This window comes from Rhinoraja longicauda, chromosome 4 (genome assembly GCF_053455715.1).
Source record: "Rhinoraja longicauda isolate Sanriku21f chromosome 4, sRhiLon1.1, whole genome shotgun sequence".
NCBI lineage: Eukaryota > Metazoa > Chordata > Chondrichthyes > Rajiformes > Arhynchobatidae > Rhinoraja > Rhinoraja longicauda.
Window position 1 is genome coordinate 70,461,924 of NC_135956.1, and position 25,248 is coordinate 70,487,171.

Genomic DNA, 25,248 nt, shown 5'->3' on the forward strand with positions numbered 1-25,248 from the left:
CTGATGCCAAGACAACAACCTGTCCCTCAATATCAACAAGACAAAGGAGATAATGATTGAGTTCAAGAAGCAAAGCAGTACACACACCCCCAGTATAAATTGATGGTGAAGTGGAGATGGTTGAAAGCTTCCAGATCCTGGGAGTAAATATCACCAGGCCACCCTATCAAAGCAATGGCCAAGAAAGCACACCAACGCCTCGACTTCCTTAAGCAAAAACAAGAACTGCAGATGCTGGTTATTACCAAAGATAAACATAAAGTGCTGGATAACTCAACGGTCAGGCAGCATCTCTGGAGAAAAAGGATAGGTGATGTTTTGGGTCTGAAGAAGAGTCCAGACCCGAAACATCATCCATCCCTTTCCTCCAGAGAGGCTGCCTGACCCATTGAGTTACTCCTGCACTTTATATCTAACTCTACTTCCTTAGATGGCTTAGGAAGTTTGGCATGTTTCCAACAACCAACTTTTACAGAAAATGCAGAGAATTGTGGAAATAACCTCGACCATCACACAAACCAAATTCCTTTCCACTGACTCCATCTATATTTCACACTGCCTTGGCAAGGCCACCAGCAAAATCAAGGTCCAGTCATACCTTGGACACTCCTCCTTCTCCCCTCTGGCAAGAGGTGCAGAAATGTGAAAAGCATAGGTACTGATGCAGAGACAGTTTGTTCCCAGCTGACACAAGGTGAGTGAACCATCCAATCCCCAATGAGAGAGCGGTCCTGACCTCCCATCTAACTCATGGAGACGCTCTGTCTATTTTTATTCGGACTTTACCTTGCACTAAACGATATTCCTTTATCGTGTATCAGGACATTGTGGAAAGCTTGATTGCACTCATGCATGGTCTTTCCACTGACTGGATAGCACACAACAAAAAAAGCTTTTCACTGTACCTCGGTACACGTGACAGTAAACTATTACTTGGAGCACAGGAGGCCTGATACACCTTAGAGGTGTATAAGATCATGAGGGGAATAGATTGTGTGAATGTACAGTCTATTGACCAGTGTAGGGGAATCAAGAACCAAAGGACATGGGTTTAAGGTGAGAGGGGTGAGATTTAGTATGAATGTGAGGGGCAGCTTTTTCCACTGAGGGGGGTGAATATATGGAATGAGTTGCCAGAGGAGGTAATTGAGACGGGTACTTTAAAATTTAAGAGATATTTGAGCAGGTACATGGAAGTTTTACACAGCAACAGACTCTTCAGCCACAATACCCTTATATAGAAAATAGGTGCAGGAGGCCATTCGGCCCTTCGAGCCAGCACCGTCATTCATTGTGATCATGGCTGATTGTCCACAATCAATAACCCGTGCCTGCCTTCTCCCAATATCTCTTGATTCCACTAGCCCCTAGAGCTCTATCTAACTCTCTCTTAAATCCATCCAGTGATTTGGCTTCCACTGCCCTCTATGACAGAGAATTCCACAAATTCACAACTCTCTGGGTGAAAAAGTTTTTTCTCACCTCAGCTTTAAATGGCCTCCCCTTTATTCTAAGACTGTGGCCCCTGGTTCTGGACTCGCCCAACATTGGGAACATTTTTCCTGCATCTTGCTTGTCCAGTCCTTTTATAACTACATATGTTTCTATAAGATCCCCTCTCATCCTTCTAAACTCCAGTGAATACAAGCCTAGTCTTTTCAATCTTTCCTCATATGTCAGTCCCGCCATCCCAGGGATCAATCCCGTGAACCTACGCTGCACTGCCTCAATTACAAGGATGTCCTTCCTCAAATTAGGAGACCAAAACTGTACACAATACTCCAGATGTGGTCTTACCCGGGCCCTATACAACTGCAGAAGAAATATGTCAGGTTTAACCAGTCTACTCTGCCTGCATGCCATCCATATCCCTGCATATCCATTCGACCATTAAAAAGCTTCTGAAACACCACTATCGTATCGTACCACCATGTACCCACCACTCTCCAAAAGCACTTGCCCTGCACATCTCAATCTGATATGACATATCAATCATTTGTGACTTAAAAAAAAAAGATAGATGTGCAATAAACAATCACCATAACAGTTTCAGGATATTTCATCAAATGCCAATTGATGTTTGATTGCTGCTTAAGGTATCACGATTAACTAAAAGTAACAGCAATGAAATGTAACAAAATTATATGTCTACTCACCTGCTCACTTCCCAGAACGATATCTGCAAATATATACCTTCCTTCTGAACATGAGGTAGCTATGAAATGAAAACATCAGCATGATTCCCCTTAATTTAGCAATTACATCAAGACATCAGAAAAATTATCATAGTCTGTATTTGAGCTCACCTTCTGAATGTTGACATCGCGTTGCCCGAAAACACAGTTTTGCTCTCTCTCGACTACTGAGTTTTGCATCTGAAATTTAACAACAAAAAAAAGTTATTTAGGTTGCTCTACCTGCCACGTAGTGGTACATTTTATTCTGCAGTTTATTGCAGCTAAATAAATAGCTGAGTTAGCAGCTCACCAAATATTGCAGCACAGAGGCGCAGCAGTAGTTACTGCCTTACAACATCAGAGACTCTGGTTCGAATCTTGACTAAGGGTGCCTTCTATATGGAGTTTGTACATTCTCCCTGTGACCACATGGACTTTCTCCGGGTACTCTGATTTCCTCCCACACTCCAGAGACGTATGGGTTTGTAGGTTAATAGGCTTCGATAAAAATTGTACATTGTCCCTAGTGTGTAGAATTGTGTTGGTGTGCGGGGATCGCTGGTCAGCGTGGACTCAGTTGGTAGAAAAGTGGTAGAAAAGTCTACCACTTTTCTGAACATTGATCAGAGTAACTGGGAGATTTAATTTCAAAGCACGGGGAGCAAATGAGTTGTATGGTTTACCCCTAGCTAACTAGCAGGCTAGTCACAAAACCATTTACCGATGAACATTTCCCAACACTGGATACAACAAAGAACACGAAGCCTGCTGCGTTCTGTCCCTCCCAGCCCAACAAACCTTATTCCTCAGAGTCGCGTTACACTTCTGATGCAATTTTTTTTAAACCATGAAGGGCAGGTGGGAAAATAGTGGGTGGCACAGTAGGTAGAGCTGCTGCCTCACAGCCCCAAAGATCCAGGTTCGATCCTGACCGTGGGCGCTGCCTGTGCTTGGAGTTTGCACGTTCTCCTTGTGACCATGTGGGTCTCCTCTGGCTGCTTCAGTAACTCACCACTGTGACTTGCCCTCCCTCACCTTAAAACTATGTCCTCTGGTTCTTGATTTCCCAATCTACCATCCTATCTAATCCCCTCATGAACATATATACACACCTCTGTAGGATCACCTCTTGTCCCCCTGCGCTCCAAGGAATAGAGTCCTAGCCTGCTCAACCTCTCCCCGCAGGACAGGCCCTCTCCCTGGCACCATCCTCATAAATCTTCTCTGCACCCTTTCAAGTTTAACAACTTCTTTCCCGCCTTTCCCAAGGGCGGCACGGTGGCGCAGCAGTAGTGTTGCTGCCTTACAGCGTTTGCAGCACCGGAACACTGGGTGCTGTCTGTACGGAGTTTATACATTCTCCCCGTGACCGGGTGGGCTTTCTCTAAGATCTTTGGTTTTCTCCCACACTCCAAAGATGTACAGGTATGTAGGTGAATTGGCTTGGTGTGTGTAAAATTGGCCCTAGTGTGTGTATGACAGTGTTCATATGCTGGGGTCGCTGGTCAGGGCGGACTCGGTGGGCCAAAGGGCCTGATTACACGCTGTATCTCTAAACTAAACTACCTGACCAAAACTGAACACAATGCTCCAAATGTGACCGCACCAATGTCTTGCACAACTGTAACAACCTCCCAACTTCTATATCTTGTGGCATGTGGATGGAAACCAGGGCACCCAGAGAAAATTCACCACGACACCACACATGCAAACTCCACGCAGACAGCATTGGAACATAGAACAGAGCAGCACAAGAACCACCCTTCAGGCGGCAATGTTTATGCTGAACATGACGCTCAGACCAACTCTTATTTGTTTACACATAATCCACATCCCCTATTCCCTGCAAATCCATGTCCATCCAAAAGCCTCTGAAACACCACTATAATATCTGCCTCCACCACCACCCTTGGCAGCACATTCCAGGCACACCACCCTCTGTACGAAATTTGCCCTGCACATCTCCTTTAAACTTTACCCCTCTCACCTTAAAGCTGTGGCCTCCACTATTTGATTTTTCCATCCTGGGAAAAATCAAACACTAGAGACCCGAACTGAATCCCAAAATTGTGATATCGCAGGTCTGCTGGTTTCAACGCTAGCATAGAACGAGAAAAAAAATAGCATTGGAACAAAACAAGTAGAAAAGCATCCACAAAAAATCACCAACCTTTGTCTTCCATAGGGTTTATACATTTCTGTAGTTTCCAATGCTCACTGCAACTAGACACCTGAATTATGTGGAATTCCCTCACGCCTGCTTCACTCTGAAAGATTAAGCCCCAATGTTAGTATCACACCTGCATTATTTTAAAGTAAATGCCAATTGTTCACGGTTTGATACGTCCATTTAAAAACTAGAAGTATATTTTCTGTTTGTTTTCTTGCCTCCTTTTGTAGAATTAAAAAATATATATATTAAAAGATACAGAAAAGAGGGCCTTCAGCCTATCGTGTCCACGCCGAGCATCGATCACCCATTCACATTTATTACATGTTAACCTGTATTCTCATCCCCTACTTGCACAATAGCGACAATTTATAGAGGAAGAATTAACCTACAAATGCGACGTTTAATTTCAAGGTACAGCGCGGAAACAGGGCCTTTGGCCCACTGAGTCCGCACCAACCAGGAATCCCCGCACATTAACACTATCCTGCACGCACTAGGGACAATTTACACTTACACCAAGCCAATTAACCTGCAAATCTGTACGTCTTTGGAGTGTGGGAAGAAACTGGAGCACCCGAGAAAACCCACGGGGTGTGTGATGTGGGAGGAACCTGAAGAAGCTGGAGGCTACCCTTGCGGTCACAGGGAGAATGTGCAAAGTCCACACACACACGTGCCATGGTCAGGATCAAATTCGGTTCTCTAGCGCTGCAAGGCAGCAGCTCTACCAGCTAGCTGTACCATGCCTATTGATTATTAATTTTTCAGAATTCTTCCCATTCCAGCAGAGCGGCACAGCAGTGCAGCAGTAGAGCTGCTGCCTCGCAGCATCACAGACCCGTGGTCGATTCTGACTATGGGTGCTGTCTGTATGGAGTTTGCACGTTCTCCGTAACCCCGTGGGTTTTCTCAGGAGCTCCAGTTTCTTCCCACACTCTAAAGACTCACAGGTTTGTAGGTTAATTGGCTTGATAAAATCGTAAATTGTCTCTGGTGTGTAGGATAGTGCTAGTGCACGGAGTAATGGCTGGTTGGCGCGGACGCGGTGGGCCAAAGGGCCTGTTTCCGTGCTGTATTTTAATGTCTAATGCAGGAGTCCTCCCACAAATGGTCCATGTGCGGTTCTCCTTTTAGAATGAAGATAAACACAAAAAGCTGGAGTAACCCAGCTGGACAGGCAGCATCACTGGAGCGAAGGAATGGATGATGTTTCAGGTCGAGACCCTTCTTCAGACTAAGAGTCAGGGGAGAGGGAATCGAAAGATATGAAACGGTACAAGGAACAAATGAATGAAAGGTATGCAAAAGGAGAAATCAAAGCCAGCAATGATGATCAAGGAAAGTGGAGCCCACAATGGTCCATTGTTAGCATGTGGAAAAGGAGATAACGAGTGGGTACAAACAGTGAAACTAAGCAGGACAACTGTGAAACTAGTGGAATGACTTGGGTCGGGGAGGGATGGTGAGAGGGAATGCAGGGGTTACTTGAAGTTAGAGAAATCAACAAATATACCGCTGGGTTGCAAGCTGCCCAAACAATATATGAGGTGCTGTTCCTCCAATTTGCGTGTGGCCTTACCTCTGGCAGTGGAGGAGGCCCAGGATAGAAGGGTCAGTGTGGGAATGGGAAGGGGAATTAAAGTGTTTGGCAACCGGGAAATTGCATAGATTGCAGGAGATCTTCCTCGTGCTGTTTCCTCTGTGGCATGGTGCAAAGGATGTGGCGCAATACCACATAATTTAATCAAGGCACCATACATGAATAACATGTTTAAAATAAAGGATGAATCAGACTATTTGCCTGACCTTGGACTCCCAACTCCATATAACAGCTCATCCTCCACTCCTTACAAATCTGTCAGTCAAATTGTAATAACTACAATAAAGACAAAACCACAGTTTAAAATGACTGATACAGCACACACACAAGAAATTCTGGCAAAGGCCTATGCTAATATTTATCTTCACACAAGCTTCCTCCCACTCGTTCATTTCACGGTATTACAAAACTTTTCTATTCATCTTCATCTCTTTATCTTGCCCTTCCTTAAAAATATCAATGACATAGTCACGTCAGTTATTTCATGTGTCACAAATTTCCCATTTATCAGGATAAAAGATTTGTCTTTATTTATAAAACATAGATCAACTGAACCACCTTTGTCGACATTCAAGGATTTGCGGCAGAGTTTGTAGAGTCAGAGTCATACAGCGTGGAAACAGGCCCTTCAGGTTAACTTGCCCACATCGGCCATATGTTCCATCTACACTAGTCCCACCTCCCAGCGTTTGGCCCACATCCCTTTAAACCTGCCTTATCCATGTACCTGTCTAAATGTTTTTTAAATGTTGCGATAGTACCTGGCTCAACCACCTCCTCTGGCAGTTCGTTCCATGCAACCACCACCCTTTGTGTAAAAAAGTTACTCCTACTAAATCTTTCCCTCCCCTCCCCCCTTCACCGTAAACCTATGTCCTCTGGTTCTCAATTCCCCAACTCCGGGCAAGAGACTCTCTGCATCTATCCGATCTATTTTTCTCATGTTTTTGTACACTTTTATAAGATCACATCTCACTCTCCTGCGTGCCAAGAAATAGAGTCCTAGCCTGTTCAACCTCTCCCTACAGCGCAGGCATTCGAGTCCTGGCAACATCCTCATAAATCGTCTCTGCATCCTTTCCAGCGTGAAACAGGATGCCAAGCCAAACTGATCTCATTGCCTGTACATGATCCATAACCCACTATTCCTTGCCTGCACTGTGGATGGCTTGTTTGTATTAATGTTGAGTCTTTTCATTGACTAGACAGCATGCAAATAAAAGCTTTTCACTGTACCTAGGTATGTGACAATAATAAACTAAACTAAAACGAAACTTCCACGTGCCAATCTGAAAGTCTCTTAAACACCACTATCCTATCTGCCTCCAACACCACCCTCGGCATTGTGTTCCACGCCCCAACCACCATCTGTGTAAAAAACTAGCCCGCACATTTCCAACAAACCTGTCACCTTATAACTTTGCCTTCTATCTAAATGATGATTTCACTAATGAAAATGAGCTACAATTCTTGTTTGGGGAGATGGCGTTTTCTCTGATAATTAGTTTCTGGTATCCAAGGATAAGTACAAGTACACATCTCTTCAATCCATTTGCAGTTAATTTTAATATTACAGCGTATGTTTAAGCAACTCACTGTGTTAATGTTGGCCACATCCAGAAAGAGGAGGAGATTATCAATGTCGCTCTTTGCTTCTGCATCGAGGGCGTTGCTCCTGCAAGCCGTGGCCCTCACACTGAGAGAGCGGCTCGTGCATATTATTGCTGTGTGTCTCAGCACTCGGTGGCTGTGGGCAGAAAGGCAGAGGGTTCACGGTGACTTTAAATGAAAAGATACCTTTCACACAACACAAAATATCCATTGATGGCCTGCACAGCTGTCTGTGGCAATGAATTCCACAGATTTACCACCCTCTAACTAGAAATCCCTCCTCACCTTTCTAATGTTATGTCCTTTCATTCTGAGGCTGTGCCCTCTGGTCCTTTACTCTCCCACTAGTGGAACATCCTCTCCGTGTTTACTCTATCCGGGCCTTTCACTATTCAGTAAGATTCAATGAGGTCCCCCCTCATCCTTCTAAACAAAGACGGCTGTGCTTTACATTTCACTCCTCTTCCTTCCTTATCGGCGGACCCCTTGGGTCTCCTTTCCAGCTCTACTCGGTCACTATCTCCACCCCTGCCAATTAATCCCCCTTCACCTGCATCCAACCTTTCACTTGCGAGACATTGCCCCATGGCTCACCTCTTCTCCAACAGTCTGAATGGTCCTGACCCAAACCATTCCCTCCACTGATCCTGCATGACCCACTGAATTCCTCCAGTACTTTGTTTTATTTTCTCAGTAATTGCGGTCTCTTATGTCTCCACATACCAATTATAAGACTCACAACAAGGCACAGAACTGCAAACAGGAAAGGCGCTTATGAATAATTTCAACTTGCCAACCTCTCCAGTTTGTCAGAACCAGCCTGCTCTGATCCATCTATAATAATAATAATAATAATAAGCATTTATTTTATATAGCGCCTTATCGGGTGCTCAAAGCGCTTTACAAAAACAATCAACATAAAAACAAACAGACAAACTATCCTAACGGAAAAGCGGCGAATAAACAACGCCAGTGTCCTCTCACGTCAGGGTCCGGCAGTAGACAACAAAAAGCACAGGACACACAGATACAATTTTTACACAAACAGCCATCACAGTGATTGCTCTAGGCACACCCTCACTGTGATGGAAGGCAAAGTCTTATCTCCTCCTCATTCTTCTCCCGTGGTGCCACGAGGTGATCGAGGCTCCCAACTTTTTGAAGCCCCCACCGGGCGATGGAAAGTCCCAGGGCCGAGCCGAGCAGGCCGATGAAAGTCCTGAGCCGCCACTGGGCGATGGAAAGTCCCAGGGCCGAGCCGAGCAGGCCGATGAAAGTCCTGAGCCCCCACTGGGCGATGGAAAGTCCCAGGGCCGAGCCGAGCAGGCCGATGAAAGTCCTGAGCCCCCACCGGGCGATGGAAAGTGCTGCGGCCGAGCCACGCAGGGCGATGAAGAGCCTGCGAGCGGGTCGATCGTACCTCGCGCTTCGGGGCGGTCGAAGCTGCTACGGCTGGAGCTCCCAAAAACCGGTCGCCAGCCAGGGACCTGCGAACTCCCGATGTTGCGGTCTGCAGGGCCCACGGCCAAAGCCTCCGAGATGGTAAGTCCAGGCCCTGCGACCGGAGTCTTCAAGGTCGATCCCAGCTGGAGGCCGCCGACTCCACGATGTTAGGCTGTAGCGCGAACGGAGATACGACACGGTAAAGGTCGCAACTCCGTTGAGGAAGAGATTAGAAAAAAGGTTTCCCCCAACCCCCCCACCCACATACACAGAGTTAAAAATAGAACAAAACGTACATTAAATGATGACAATAGACAAAAACAAAAAAAAAGACAGAGATCTATGGTCTTGACGACAGATCAGAGCAGCCTCTCTTCCATTGACTCCATCTACACCTCACAGTTCCCTCGACAAGGCCACCAGCATAATCAAGGACCAGTCTCACTCCGATCACTCCCTTGTCTCCCCTCTCCCATCAGGCATGAGGTACAGAAGTGTGAAAACGCACACCTCCAGATTCAGGGGCAGTTTCTTCCCAGCTGTTATCAGGCAACTGAACCATCCTATCACCAACTAGAGAGCAGTCCTGACCTCCCATCTACATCATTGGAGATTCTCGGACTATCTTTAATCAGACCTTTACTGGACTGTTTCTTGCACTAAACATTATACCCTTTAACCTATTGTACACTGTAGATGGCTCGATTGTAATCATGTATAGTTTTTTCACTGACTGGACAGCATCAACAACAAGCTTTTCACTGTACCTCGGGACACGTGACAATAAACTAATCTAAATAAACTAAACATTAACTCATTTTATCTCTTGCCACAGATGCCGAGTACTTGCAGTATTCCATTAGCTCACATTTCCAGGAAATGCTTTGACAATAGACAATAGACAATAGGTGCAGGAATAGGCCATTCGGTCCTTCAAACCAGCACCGCCATTTGCCGTGATCATGGCAGATCATCCACAATCAGTACCCCGTTCCTGCCTTTTCCCCATATCCCTTGACTCCTCTATCATTAAGAGCTCTATCTAACTCTCTCATGAAAGCATCCAGGGAATTGGCCTAAACTGCCTTCTGAGGCAGAGAGTTCCACAGCTTCACAACTCCGAGTGAAAAAGTTTTTCCTCACCTCCATTCTAAATGTCCTACCCCTTATTCTTAAACTGTGGCCCCTGGTTCGGGACTCCTCCAACATCAGGAACATGTTTTCTGCCTCTAGCGAGTCCAATCCCTTAATAATCTTATATGTTTCAATAAGATCCCCTCTCATCCTTCTAAATTCCAGAGTATTCAAGCCCAGTCGCTCCAGTCTTTCAACATACGACAGTCCCGCCATTCCGTGAATTAACCTTGTGAACCTACACTGCACTCCCTCAATAGTAAGAATGTCCTTCCTCAAATTTGGAGACCGAAACTGCACACAATTCTCCAGGTGTGGTCTCACAAGGGCCCTGTACAACTGCAGAAGGACCTCTTTGCTCCTATACTCAACTCCTCTTGTTATGAAGGCCAACATTCCATTAGCTTTCTTCACTGCCTGCTGTACCTGCATGCTTCCTTTTAGTGACTGATGAACTAAGACACCCAGATCTCGTTGTACTTCCCCTTTTCCTAACTCGACACCATTCAGATAATAATCTGCATTTCAATTCACAAAACTACGCTCAATCATTTCTTTTACAGTCCAAAATGCTGGAGTAACCCAACAGGTTTGGCAGCATCTCTGGAGGAAATTGATAGGTGACACCTGTTCAATGCAGTAAATCCAATGTCAATCGAGCAGGCTGCTTTGTCCTTGGGGTGTTAAACTCCACCAGACAGCTGTTTCTACCTGTGGGCACAATTCTCCAGGTGTGGTCTCACAAGGGCCCTGTACAACTGCAGAAGGACCTCTTTGCTCCTATACTCCTATACCACCTTTCCATGTCCTCCAGATATGCTGCCTGACCCGCCAAGTTACTCCAGCACTTTGTTCTTTTTTTGTAAACCAGCATCTGCAGTATCTTGTATCTTCATTTACATTCCTTCAGACAGATCAACTTTGAATAATAGGTATTTATCACTCGTCAGTATGTGAGTCATCTGAACTTTGGGCTCCACCCTATCACCACAATCTCTCTAACCTTCCCCCTCTCTACAACGTTAAACATGCTAACTTTCTCACTTCTCCACATCTGGCTCGAAACATTACCTGTTCCTTTCTCCATAAATGCTGCCTAACCTGCTAAGCATGTCCAGTACCTTTTGTTTTTATTTTACATTTCTGGTATCTGCAATTCTTTTACTTTTGACTACTTCAACTGATGCTTTGCAGGTTAGTTTAGTTTAGAGATAGAGCATGGAAACAGGCCCTTCGGCCCACTGAGTCCGCGCCGACCAGCAATCACGCATACACTGGTCCTGTCTGCACACTAGGGACAATTTACAGAAGCCAATTAAACTACAAACCAGCCAGTCTTTGGAATGTGGGAGGAAAACCGGAGCACCTGGAGAAAACCCACACGGTCACAGGGAGAAAGTTCAAACTCTGTACAGGCAGCACCCGTGGTCAGGATCGAACCCTGGCACTGTAAGGTAACAAGTCTGTGCGCCACTGTGCTTAAAAGTTTGGGGACCATACACAATACAGTTTCTAATGAATCGCAAATATATGTTGTGTCTCCATAAAGGAGACGTGATCAGAGAATTAGAACATGCCCACAGGTAGAAACAGCTGTCTGGTGGAGTTTAACACCCCAAGGACAAAGCAGCCTGCTCGATTGACATTGGATTTACTGCATTGAACAGCTCCGCCTCTGGTGTGATCAGACTTTTGAACCCACCGCTCACGTGCAAGGGACGAATTATCAATGTTCCAATCTATCTCATTGCAGCTTTTGGACATTAAAATAATCTTCACTTTCTTTGCAGCTATAGCACAATATTCTGCACTGTGCTTACTTTATCGATTGCACTACCTGATTTACAGTATGATTTACCTCAATAGCACACAACAATGTTTTTAACAATATCGCAGCACATGTGACATGAAATATGTCGCTATTCTTTCATCGTCACTGGGTCAGAATCTTGGAACTCCCAATTTGAAAACACCATGGGATTATCAGTCATCACAGAGACCGTTAGACAATAGGTGCAGGAGTAGGCCATTCGGCCCTTCGAGCCAGCACCACCATTCAATGTGATCATGGCTGATCATTCTCAATCAGTACCCTGTTCCTGCCTTCTCCCCATACCCCCTGACTCCGCTATCCTTAAGAGCTCTATCAAGCTCTCTCTTGAATGCATTCAGAGAATTGGCCTCCACTGCCTTCTGAGCAGAGAATTCCACAGATTCACAACTCTCTGACTGAAAAAGGTTTTTCCTAATCTCCGTTCTAAATGGCCTACCCCTTACTCTTAAACTGTGGCCCCTGGTTCTGGACTTCCCCCAATATTGGGAACATGTTTCCTGCCTCTAACGTGTCCAACCCCTTAATAATCTTATATGTTTCGATAAGATCCCCTCTCATCCTTCTAAATTCCAGTGTATACCAGCCAGTTGCGATTAAAGAAGAGATCTCTCCAGCATCACCAGCCTCAAGAAGAATTGCAGGTTAAGACATGAACAGAAGGTGCCAATTTTCCTAATGATTACTGAGTATTAGATAAAAAAATAAAATGGTGAAAATATCCAGCAGCTATGGCAACACCTATAGAAAGACAATGAACCTGTTGAGTATTTCTAGCAGAGACAAGAGACTGCGGATGTTGGAATCTTAAGCAAAATGAAACATGCTGGAAGAATACCAACGGTCAGGCAGCATCTGTAGAGGGAAGACAGACACAAAATGCTGGAGTAACTCAGCAGGTCAGGTAACATCCCTGGAGAAAAAGAACAGGCAATGTTTTGGGGCAAGACCTTCTGACTGGACGGACAATGAGCTAGCAGAGGAAGTAGTAGGACAGGTTTGGAGGGATATGGGGCAAAATGCGGGCAGGTGGAACCTGTGGAGATGGGATAAGTTGGCCAGTGTGCGCAAGTTGAGCCAAAGGGCCTGTTTCCATGCTGTAAGACTCTGACACTATGACTGGATAGCACTCAAAGTTTTTCACTGTATCTTGTTACATGTGACAATAATACACTAATGCTAGTTCGACGAACTAATGAGTCATTAATTCGACAATCATGGCATGAAAACATTTCATGTGGGCTATGAAAGTTGCCAGAGACAAGGACAAACTAAACTAGTATTTCATCTAAATTGTTAACAGGATAAAAGGGAATATAGACACAAAGCTCTGGCATAAATCAGCAGGTCAGGTAGCATCTCTGGATGGGTGATGTTTCGGTCGGTACCTTCTTCAGACGAAAGGGAACCTCATCTGGGTCACCTAGTAAATTTGGTTTAGCATGTGCAAGGTCAAAGAATTTTGGAGTTTGTTGTGCAGTTCACAATCATTTTTATGGCTTTACTGACCAAAAGCAATTGTTCCAGAATGCTGCTTTCACAAATGATGTATCTATGAGTGCTGGTATAGGGGACAGTGTACATTCTTTTAATCTCTGACACACCAAGCTTATGCTATGGACAAAATAACACAAGAAAATGCTGAGATCGCTCAGGTCAGGCAGCTAGTTTTAAGTTGCAGAGAAGGTAGGGGAGCAGTGGATGGGTCAACGGAGTGTGTCAGCAAACATGAAGCTAATGTTTTGGTGGGGATAAACTGTACAAGTTCATAGGGGCACTGAGGAATATATAACATGAAGATAATCAGTGAGAAGAGGGCAGCTGGAGTGCATCACAAAGAAATGGCAGCATGGTGGTGCAGTGGTAGAGTTGCTGCCTTACAGCGAATGCAGCGCCGGAGACTCAGGTTCGATCCTGACTATGGGCACCGTCTGTACGGAGTTTGTACGTTCTCCCCGTGACCTGCGTGAGTTTTCTCCGAGATCTTCGGTTTCCTCCCGCACTCCAAAGACGTACAGGTATGTAGGTTAATTGGCTGGGTAAATGTAAAAATTGTCCCTAGTGGGTGTAGGATAGTGTTAATATGCGGGGATCGCTGGACGGCGCGGACCCGGTGGGCCGAAGGGCCTGTTTCTGCGCTGTAGCTCTAAATCTAAATCTAAACAGAATAGGTTGCAAACTGCAGAGCTGCAAGACATTTTTCTCACGTTAACAGCCTTGTGCAAGGCCAAAGAATTTGGGAGTTTGCTGTGCAGATCGCAATTTTTACTGCTTTACTGACAAAAAGCAATTGTTCCAGAATGCTGCTTTCACAAATGATGCATCTATGGAGTACTGGTATAGGGGACAGTGCACATTATTTTAGGATCCTACGCACCAAGCTTATGCTAAGGGCAAAATAAGTTTCAAATTGCAGAGCTGCAAGACATTTCTCTCACGTTAACAGCTTCTGTACACGAATGAAAGACACGCATATAAAAGATATAGATATTTTATAGATACAGCATGGAAACAGGCCCTTCTGCCCACCAAGTCCACGCACAAACACCACACAGACAGCACCCTTGGTCAGGATCGAACCCAGATCTCCGGGGTGGGAAGGCAGCAAATCTACCACTGCGCAACTGTACCACCCAAGGATACAAGGAACTGTAAATGCTGTTTTACAATAAAAAAGACACCGAGTGATAGAGTAACTCAATGGGTCATGCAGCTGGTCTGGAGAATACATGGCATTTCAGGTCAGGCTCATTATTCAGTCTGAAGGGTGCTGACCCAAAATGTCACCTATGCTTGTTCTCCAGAGATGCTGCCTGACCTGCCGAGTTACTCCAGCACTCTGTCTTTTTCACATTAAATATGTAATCTGTAAAAAAAAAAAAAAGCCCCATTGAATCATCCAAAATAAGATGAAAGATTGTGAGCGTCAGATTAGTTCTTCTTTAAAAATGTAAGAAGTGAGTTTTGAAACAAGTTTATACGTGTCAAATATCAAAACAAAATGACCAATTCCAACGTTTATGGGAGTCATCTCTTGTCAGCAAAAGAAAATACTTCCTGGAGTTTAGAAGGATAAGGGGGGAACTTCATTGAAACTTACCAAATAGTGAAAGGCCTGGATAGAGTGAATGTGGAGAGGATGTTTCCTCTAGTGGGAGAATCTAGGAACAGGGGTTATAGCCTCAGAACAAAAGGACAGACCTTTAGAAAGGAGATGAGGAAAACATTTATTTCGTCAGAGGGTGGTGGATCTACAGAATTCATTGCCACAGATGGCTGTGGAGGCCAACTCATTGGGTATGTTTAAGGTGGAGAATGATAGATCCTTGATTAGTAAGGGTGTCAGAGGTTATGGTGTGAAGCCAGGAGAATGGGGTCGAGAGGGAGAGATAGATCAGCCATGATTGAATGGACTTGATGGGCCGAATAGCCTAATCATGCTCCAAGAAGTTATGAAAATAAAATTTCAGAGGTAAACTCACCCTGATTTTGAATGTAGTTTCGTACTCTCATAGTAAAATAAAAAGTTTATTTCATGTACTCCTTCCTCGTCGGGTCCACGTAACCACAGGGGCAGTTGCACAGATGCCGCGGGCAACAATACAGAGTCAGGTAGAGGCACATCCATCACCCAGCGTGGATTTCCAGAGTCCATCCCAAAGTCTGCAGGAGAAACGGATGAAGTGATGGCCGAGGAGGTGCGTGCACAGTTGGTTACCACAGTCTTGTAGGCGCTACAGTTTTCTGAAGCCGTCGGACTTAGTGGCGTTAACGCAGAAGTTTTACTCCCAAAGGAAAAGAAATCTGGGTCCTTGCACACAACTTTTAATCCAGTAAGCGGGCACTGGCTTACGTTCACAAACTCCACGTAGGTTTTTCTCAATTCCCCACAAAGCAATCCAGTGGGAAAGTTAATGAAAAATACCTGCCAACAGAAAAATAAGTTCGATAAAACACAATTTACACAGTATGCACAAATATCACAGCATTTATCAGGCAAATTCAGGAAAATTACAAAAACTGCAGTCAAACAGCACAGAAACAGACCCTTCAGCCCAACTCATCCATCTCGACCAACATGCCCCCACTAGTCTCATTGTCTGCATTTGACCCATATATCCCTCTAAAGCTTTTCGATCCATGTACTTGTCCAAGTGTCTTTTAAATGCAGAAGATAGCCACTAAATGCTGGAGTAACTCAGCGGATTAGGCAGCATCTTTGGCGAAAAGGATTAGGTGACGTTTCGGGTCGAGACCCCTCTTCAGGGAGAGTCAGGGAGAGGGAAATTAAAGGTGTGAAAAGGTACAGAACAAATCAGAGCTGACACCGACAGCCAAAGAGCCCATTGTTGGCTGTGGAGTAGATGATAACGAGGGGATACGAACAGTAAAACTAGGATGATGACTAAGGTAGGGGAGAGACGAACTATATGGAATTAGAAGTAGCACCAGCAAGTTTGCAGATGACACAAAGTTGGGTGGCAGTGTGATCTGCGAAGATGTTAGGAGGTTGCAGGGTGACTTGGACAGGTTGAGTGAGTGGGCAGATGCATGACAGATGCAGTATAATGTGGATAAATGTGAGGTTAGCCACTTTGGCGGCAAAAATAAGGAGGCAGATTATTATCTCAATGGTGTCAGATTAGGTAAAGGGGAAGTGCAACAAAGGGTGTCCTTGTACACCAAAAGTAAGCATGTAGGCACAGCAGGAAGTGCATGTTGGCCTTCATAACAAGAGGATTTGAGTACAGGAGCAAAGAAGTCCTTCTGCAGTTGTATTGGAGTATTGTGTGCAGTTTTGGTCTCCTAATTTGAGGAAGGACGTCCTTGCTATTGAGGCAGTGCAGTGTAGGTTCACGAGGTTAATCCCTGGGATGGAGGGACTGTCATACGAGGTAAGATTGTGAAGACTAGGCTTGTATTCACTGGAGTTTAGAAGGATGAGAGGGGATCTTACAGAGACATATAAAATCATAAAAGGACTAGACAAGCTAGATGCAGGAAAAATGTTCCCAATGTTGGGGGAGTCCAGAACCAGGGGACACAGTCTAAGAATAAAGGGGAGGCCATTTAAAACTGAGGTGAGAAGAAACTTTTTCACCCAGAGAGTTGTGAATTTGTGGAATTCTCTGCCACAGAAGGCAGTGGAGGCCAATTCACTGGATGAATTTAAAAGAGCGTTAATAGAGCTCTCGGGGCTAGTGGAATCAAGGGATATGGGGAGAAGGCAGGCACAGGTTATTGATTGTAGATGATTAGCCATGATCACAATGAATGGCGGTGCTGGCTCGAAGGGTCAAATGCCCTCCTCCAGCAACTATTTGCTACGTTTCTATGTTTACCTGCCTCAACTACCTCCTCTGGCAGCTCATTCCAAATACGGTCATCTTGTTTAGATGGAGGACATTAAAAGGGAAATGGCCAGCACATTTTAACTGTCACAACTGAACTGCTCTGCACTATTTGTAATGTATTAATTTTTCTCCCCTTACATTAAATCTATTAAATGTTATAGTTTCCCATAATTTGTTGCACTGCGGTTCAGAATGAAATAGCCAATTCTCTGCCAATCTCTGCTGAGCTCCAATTTAAAAATACTTCCCTGTAACATTTTAGAGGCATGACGACACCATTTAATGTCTCCAGTTCTGTAGTTTATAGGAAGAATAAACCAACATCATGCTGAAAGTTGCACTATGTACAGTTGCCAGTTTTCAATTAGAAGTCTATAAGATTGTTGTGGAGTCAGAGATTTGAAAGGCACAGCACAAATTACCTTTAATCTTTTCTGTCACACTCATTGCTGACAAGTAAAGTACATGTTAAAATGCATTCCACTCCCCATCTCCTTTTCTTATCTGATTCCACCACTTGCACCTTTACATTTTCTCCACTCATCACCGCCAGCCTGGATTCCCATCTCCACCCTTCTCTCTGGCACTTGACTCACCTGCCCCTCAGCCTCTTCTCGACCTGATCCATCTATCCTGTGCTAGCTTTTATCCCACCTCTCTCCACCAGCTAGCACCTCTCTACGTTATCAGTCTGAGGAATGGTCCCAACCCAAAATGTCATCTCTCCATTTCCCTCCACAGATGCTGCCTGACCTCATTCCTCCAGGATTTTGTTTTGCCAAAATGTATTGTTTCAAAATTATCAAAACTGGACAAAAAAGTAATTGTAATCCCTTTATTACCATTCCATAGTGTTAACAGAAGTTTTTATTCGATCATTTAACAACTCTATCTTCCCAATTCAACTTTAGTTAAATCAGATGTTAAAAGACCTAGCTTCATTCTTCCAAACACCAAGCTCACACTGTCTCATCTGTTGTTTAGTTTAGAGATACAACATGGAAACACGCCCTTCGGCCCAAAGAGACCAAGCCGACCATCGATCTCATTAGCTCTATGCCCTCCCACTTTTTCATCCACTCCCTACACACTAATGGCAATTTATAGAGGTAAATTAACCAACCGAACAGCATGTCTTTGGGATGTGGGAGGAAGCTGGAGCACCCGGAGGAAACTCACAGGGTCACAGGGAGAACGTGCAAGCTCCACACAGAAGGACTCAAGGTCAGAATGGAGCTGAGAGGTTGCCCCAAATCTGACCTTTCCAGCAACAAGTTAATGTTCCAGTAAATGTGTACACCAAGAAATCGTATTTCTAGCCTTTAACAATAGCAGCATTTGACTAGTGGCATGCCTTCACAGAAACCATTAGGTTGGAACGATCTGTGGGTAAATAGGCAGCAAATCCAATCAATAAGCCAACATCGTTTTGAGCCTTGATCAGCAAAGGAGCACACAAGTTGTTGGAAATTTAAAGAATTAAAAAGTGTTATTTTATTTGATTTTCATGTACATTATAAACAAAAGAAACCTTTTCAGTTCAGGATGTGAATCCATTTGAATGAATGTGGGGGGGGGGGGGGGATGTACTAAATATGCCAATCATGACTGCTACAACACCAAGCTCATCCTGCCTGAAGGATCAGTCCATTTGTCCTGGCATAGATGCACAGCGGTCTCTTTGGCAATCAGGCAGGGCAATCCCCGGCACCAAACATGATTCAACTTTTGATAGATAAATGTTACAAGGGCAGGTCAATCTCCTAGCTCTCACAGTCAACGCAACTTAATAATTTTTAACCCCTCAAATCAATGTAGCAGATTCTACCTCAGTAAATTTAAGGAATAAGAGAGTAAGGGTAAAATTGGGACCGATGTGAGAGGAGGCGTGGTGAACACCGAATTAAAGGTATTACATTTGAATGCACGTAGTATAAGGAACAAAGCTTGTACTAGTGTTAGAAATTGGTCAGTATGATTTTGTGGGCATTACAGAGACTGGTTGCAAGAGGATCTGAGCCAGTAGCTGAATATTCAAGGTTACACGTGGGCAGAGGGGGTGGGGTAGCTCTACTGGTAAGGAATGAAATTCGGTCCTTCGCAAGGGGTGACATAGGATCCAAAGATGTACTTTGTGGGTAGGTAAGAAACTGCAAGGGTAAAAATACCCTAATGAAGGCTATTTACAGGTCCCCAGTCGTCAGGATATAGGGTACAAGTTACATCAGGAGATACATCAGCAAGAAAGGCAATGTTGCGGTGGTCATGGGAGATTGCACTATGCAGGTAGACTGGGAAAATCAGGTTGGTACTGGATCCCAACAGAGGGAATTAGTAGAGTGCCTCCAAGATGGGTTCTTAGAGCAACTTGACGTGGAGCCTACCAGGGAAAAGGCAATTTTGGATTTAGTGTTGTGTAATGAACTGGATTTAATAAGGGAGCTCAAGCAAAAGGAACCACTAAGAGATAACGACCATACTAAGATAAGATTCAAACTGTAATCTGAGGGGGAGAACATGAAATCAGATGTGTCGATATTCCAGCTGAGCAAAGGGGACTACAGAAGCATGAGCTGACCAAAGTTGACTTGAAAGGGACCCCAGCAGGAATGACAGTGGAACAGCAATGGCAGGAATTTCTGGGAATAATTCAGAAGATGCAGGATCTTTTCATTCCAAAGAAAAAAAGATTCCGGGGGAGAATGAGGTGATCGTGGCTGACAAGGGAAGTAAAACATAGCATAAAACTAAAAGAGAAGACATATAACATTGCAAAGATTAGTAGGAAGCCAGAGGATTGGGAAGCTTTTAAAAAAACAACAGAAGGTAATTAAAAAGGCAATAAAGGGAGAAAATATGAATTATGAGGGTAAGCTAGCCAATAATATCAAAAAGGATAGCAAGAATTTCTTCACATATATAAAGAGGAAGAAAGAGGTTGGACTGCTGGAAAATGATGCTGGAGAAGTGATAATGGGGAATAAAGAAATGGCAGAGAAACTGAATAACTTTTTTTGCATCAGTCTTCACAGTGGAGAATGTGCCTGAAATTCAAGAGAGTCAGGGGGTGGAAGTTGGTGGAGTGGCTATTACTAAGGAGAAGGTGCTTGGGAAACTGAAAGGTCTGAAGGTGGATAAGTCATCTGGACTGCACCCCAGGATTCTGAAAGAGGTAGCTTTAGAAATTGTGGAGGCATTAAGTGAGGTTTCAAGAATCGTTGGAGTCAGGCGTGGTTCCTTTTGATTGGAAAATTGCAAATATTACCCCGCTGTACAAGAAGGGAGCAAAGCAGAAGAGTGGAAACTATAGGCCAGTTAGCCCGACTTCAGTGGTTGGTTAGATTTTACCTACAGTTTTTAATATCACATTTAAACTGCAACAAAAAAAGAAAGAAATGTTTTAATTTTGGAGAACGCTAAATTGGCAATGAGTGTTGAATATACACAAGTAATGATTGATCTTTACCTCTAATAAGGGCTTTGTCTCTGTGATGATGGGATCTAACCGCCGATCTGATCCGTACTTCACAGAAGTTTTCTCTTCTTTAGTGTTATTGAGTCTAGGTCCCTGGATTTCCAAATCTTGATGGCCTCTTACTGATAATCCTTGAGGTACTTTACCTAAAATATTATTTTAAAGAAAAATTCTGGATGTTTAGAAAAAAGAGCACTTATAATTTAACATTACATATTCCGTGTATGCTTTAAAATATAAAACAAAACACTATTATAAAACATAGAACAGTACAATACAGGAACAGGCCCTTCTGCCCACCATGTCCACACCAAACATGATGCCATCTATATATATATATTATCCATATATCTTATATTATTAAAACTCTCATCTTGTTTGTGGATAGATTTGTTCTCGATATACAGCCAAAATGGTACATGATAGCGCAACAACTTTAGGCCAACCCTACTCACCATTCTCCCGGGGTCTCAATAAATCAAGTTTTGTCACTTTAAAAAAATTAACTTACTTTAATAAATGCACCCCCCCCCCCCCCCCCCCCGGGAGGACTGGCCATCCTCCTGTGGTGCAGCGCGGCAGCAGAGGGTCAAACAAGATGGTTGCACCCAACAAGGGTTGCCGCGCCCACAGGAGAGGTTTGCAGGGAGGGTTGCTGGGCCCACAGGAGAGGTTTGGACCCAAAGGGTCCACGCCCGTCTAGTGTTATACTAATCCTCTCTGTGTGCACATGATCCATATCCTTACATTCACTGCATATCCATATTATGCCCATCTAAAAAAAAACTTAAATGCCCCTATTAATGCTCCCTGACTCCAAACAAGTTTCAGAAATGTTACGAGGAGCATTGACTTGTGGCATTTTTAAATCAATATTTGAACGAATCTAAAAAGGTAGCCAAATTTCATGTACATGAAATAGGCAAGAATGCTTCAAACCCAACCTGCCCTGCACAGCGCAACCCTTTTGCCCTCGCAACTCCCTCCCCGACTGACCTTCAGTCCAGCTCAGTCCATGGTAGTACTCCAGTTGATCCATTGAGCTAGGTTGATGGAGGTTATGAGTAGTTTGTGGTTTCATTCCAGATTTTGCCATGTAAGGACTGCTGACATTGAGGCAGTTGGCTGGAGGAACAGGTGAAACAAAGTGTAGGAATGGGCACAATCTTTACAAATGCTCAAAATCCTTAACTGTTCTGGAAGTATTAGAGAAGAGGGCCTTTTATTTCAAGTTTAAGTTCTACTCCCAAACCAAACTAACTGCTCAGTAATTTCTCCATTTCAGATATCCAGCATCTGCAGACTGAAGTGTCCAAAACATCACCTATCCATGTTCTCCAGATATAGACACAAAGATATAGGCACCCTGAGTACCGGCACACCTCAGGGCTGTGTTTTGAGCCCCATGTTCTACTCCCTATTCACACACGACTGTGTTCCTGCATTCGACTCCAACACCATTGTCAAGTTTGCAGACGACACAACGGTGATCGGGCTGATCACCAACGGTGATGAAACAAACTACAGAGCGGAGGTGCAGAACCTGGCGGACTGGTGCTCTGATAACAACCTGTCCCTAAGCACCTCCAAGACCAAGGAGCTGATCATCAACTTCCGTAGATCACACAACGGGGAATACGCTCCGATCTTTATCAATGGGGACCGTGTGGAGAAAGTGTCCAGCTTCAAGTTTCTGGGCACTCACATTTCGGAGGACCTCACATGGTCCACTAACACCGCTGCGCTGGTCAAGAACGCACAGCAACGACTGTTCTACCTGAGAACACTGAAAAAGTCTGGTCTACCCCAACAGCTGCTGACGACCTTCTACCGCTGCACCATAGAGAGCATCCTAATGCATGGCATCCCTGTGTGGTACCTCAGCTGCACGGAGGCAGAGAGGAGAGCTCTTCAGCGGGTAGTCCATAGAGCTCAGAGGACCATCGGAACACAGCTACCAGCCTTGGAGGACATCTACAACACACGATGCCTCAGAAAAGCCACCAGCATTCACAAAGACTCCTCACACCCCTGCAATAGTCTGTTCGAAATTCTACCATCGGGCAGACGCTACAAGGCCTTCTACGCCCGCACCTCCAGATTCAGGAACAGCTTCATCCCCAGGGCCATAGCTGCTATGAATCGGTCCTGCTGAGCCGGATGGTCACATTGCACAGTAAACCGGCACAGACCTACTTGAACTTTATACTGTTTTAAAACTGTTTCCAATTTTGTTTCACTGGGTTGTATAAATTTATACTGGTTAGCTAATTAATTTATTGCATCGTATGGAATGCGCATTCCCAATCTCGTTGTACCCCTGTACAATGGCAATAAAGATGTATTGTATTGTAAGTGCTGAAGTAACTCAGATCAGGCAGCATCTCTGTAGAAAAAGGATGGGAGACGTTTTTGGTCGGGACCCTCCTTCAGACTGAGGATAGAGTGTTGGGGGGGGGGGGGGGGGAGGGGAAAGAGGTGAAAAGCTGGAGGCGAGAAAAGACCAGGACCAACCAGGGCCGTCCACAAATGACCTCAGGCAGGGCAGTGCCTGGTAGGTCCATTGTTCGCACGGGAAGGAGTGATCTCAAGATAAACTATGTGGAGAATTGTGGAACTGGTAAAATGACTAGGGAGGAGGAAGGGGACAAAGAGGGAGGGGGGGAAAGAGAGGGGGAGTACGAGATGAAGTTACTTAAAATTCAAAAGTTCAACGTTCATACCGCTGGGTTGTAAGCTACCCAAGCAAAATATGAGGTGCTGTTCCTCCAATTTTCGGTACTGTTGTCGTCTTGCGGGCTGACCTAACATACATTTTGTCAGCTTCTTCACGCTGAATTACTCTAGCATTTGTACCTTTTACTGCAGTGTCTTGTTTTGTAAATATAGGTGCTCAAACAAATTATTTTCTTTGATTTTTAGATTTAGATTTAGAGATACAGCGCAGAAACAGGCCCTTCAGTCCACCAGGTCCGCACCGCCCAGCGATCCCCGCACATTAACAGTATCCTACACCCACTATGGGCAATTATTTATTTATTTTTACACTTGCCCAGCCAATTAACCTACAAACCTGTATGTCTTTGGAGTGTGGGAGGAAACCGAAGATCTCAGAGAAAACCCACGCAGGTCACGGGGAGAATGTACAAACTCTGTACAGTACCCGTAGTCAGGATCGAACCCGAGTGTCCGGCGCTGCATTCGCTGTAAGGCAGCAACTCTACCGCTGCGCCACCGTGGATATGGATTTAGCATATATTCTAAATGTCCCCTTGTCTATATATGTCTATATATGTCTATATATGTCTATATATATACACACACACACCGATCAGCCAATACATTATGACCTGATGAGCCAAAACATTATGACCACCTGCCTAATATGCTGTTGGTCCTATGTGTGCAGCCCCATCCGCAGCAGGGTGCGATGCACTGTGTGTTGTGACACATTCCTTCCGTGACCACCATTAAAATTTTCTGTGACTTGTGCCACAGTAGACCTTCTGTCGGTTCGGACCAGACGGGATAACCTTCGGTGCCCTCGTGCATCGATGAGCCTTGGGCGCCCAACACCCTGTCGCCGGCTTGTCCCTCCTCGGACCTGTCGGTAGGTACACACCACTGCTGACTGGGAGCACCCCACAAGCCTTGCCGTTTCAGAGATGCTCTGACCCAGTCGTCTGGCCATAACAATTTGGCCCTTGTCAAAGTTGCTCAGGTCTTTACTCCTGCCCATTTTTCCTGCATCCAACACATCAACTTCAAGAACTGACTGTTCACTTGCTGTCTAATATATCCAACCTCTTGACAGGTGCCATTGTATCAAGATAATCAATGTTATTCACATCGCCTATCAGTGGTCGTAATGTTTTGACTGATCAGTGCATATAAGCACTTTGTGCACTTCAATATTTGTTTCTTTAAAAAGTAATTTGCAATGCATAATCTAATCTGGAAGATGCAAATGACAGATACCTGGACAAACAGATCATCTCACCTGCTATCTGTGTTCCAGAGCTGGAGTCTAGTCCATCTTGTTTAAGAGCTGATGATACTGTGCTAAGATTGTAAACTACTCCGAGAATGTGCAGCTCACCTGTCAGACGAGGAAGCAGTTTTAATCTTGCCTAAAGAAATAAAGGCAGAAATTACCTCAAAGTATATCATTGCTATTACCGTAATACATGCAAATCTTTGAGCTGCTCCTTTAAAATATGTAATACATTTAACTTTATTGAATATGATAATCAATTATTAGAAAAATCCATTTTGCATAGCTCAATGGTTTCTGTTGGTTTTAGTTTCTACTCTTGGTTTCATGAAGTTAGACTTGCAGTACAGTTGTTGCCTTGCAGTGCCAGAGACCCAGGTTCAATCCTGACTAAGGGGTTTCTCCAGGTGTCCCAGTTTCCTCCCACAGTCAAGACATACTTTGGCCGTGGCAAAA

General features: G+C 44.5%; 1 protein-coding gene across 2 annotated transcripts in view; it reads right to left on the bottom strand.

The window, feature by feature from the left end:
- Positions 1-25,248, bottom strand: part of trappc8 (trafficking protein particle complex subunit 8) — a 125,795-nt gene that overhangs the window by 12,553 nt on the left and 87,994 nt on the right. For both annotated transcript variants that reach the window (XM_078398029.1, XM_078398028.1), the window contains 8 exons: positions 24,799-24,928; positions 21,795-21,923; positions 20,790-20,944; positions 15,452-15,894; positions 7,547-7,697; positions 4,348-4,444; positions 2,307-2,375; positions 2,157-2,215 (listed from right to left, as the gene is read on the bottom strand). In XM_078398029.1, coding sequence (XP_078254155.1) covers positions 2,157-2,215; positions 2,307-2,375; positions 4,348-4,444; positions 7,547-7,697; positions 15,452-15,894; positions 20,790-20,944; positions 21,795-21,923; positions 24,799-24,928 — 1,233 coding nt within the window. The remainder of the gene's footprint in view (positions 1-2,156; positions 2,216-2,306; positions 2,376-4,347; positions 4,445-7,546; positions 7,698-15,451; positions 15,895-20,789; positions 20,945-21,794; positions 21,924-24,798; positions 24,929-25,248) is intronic.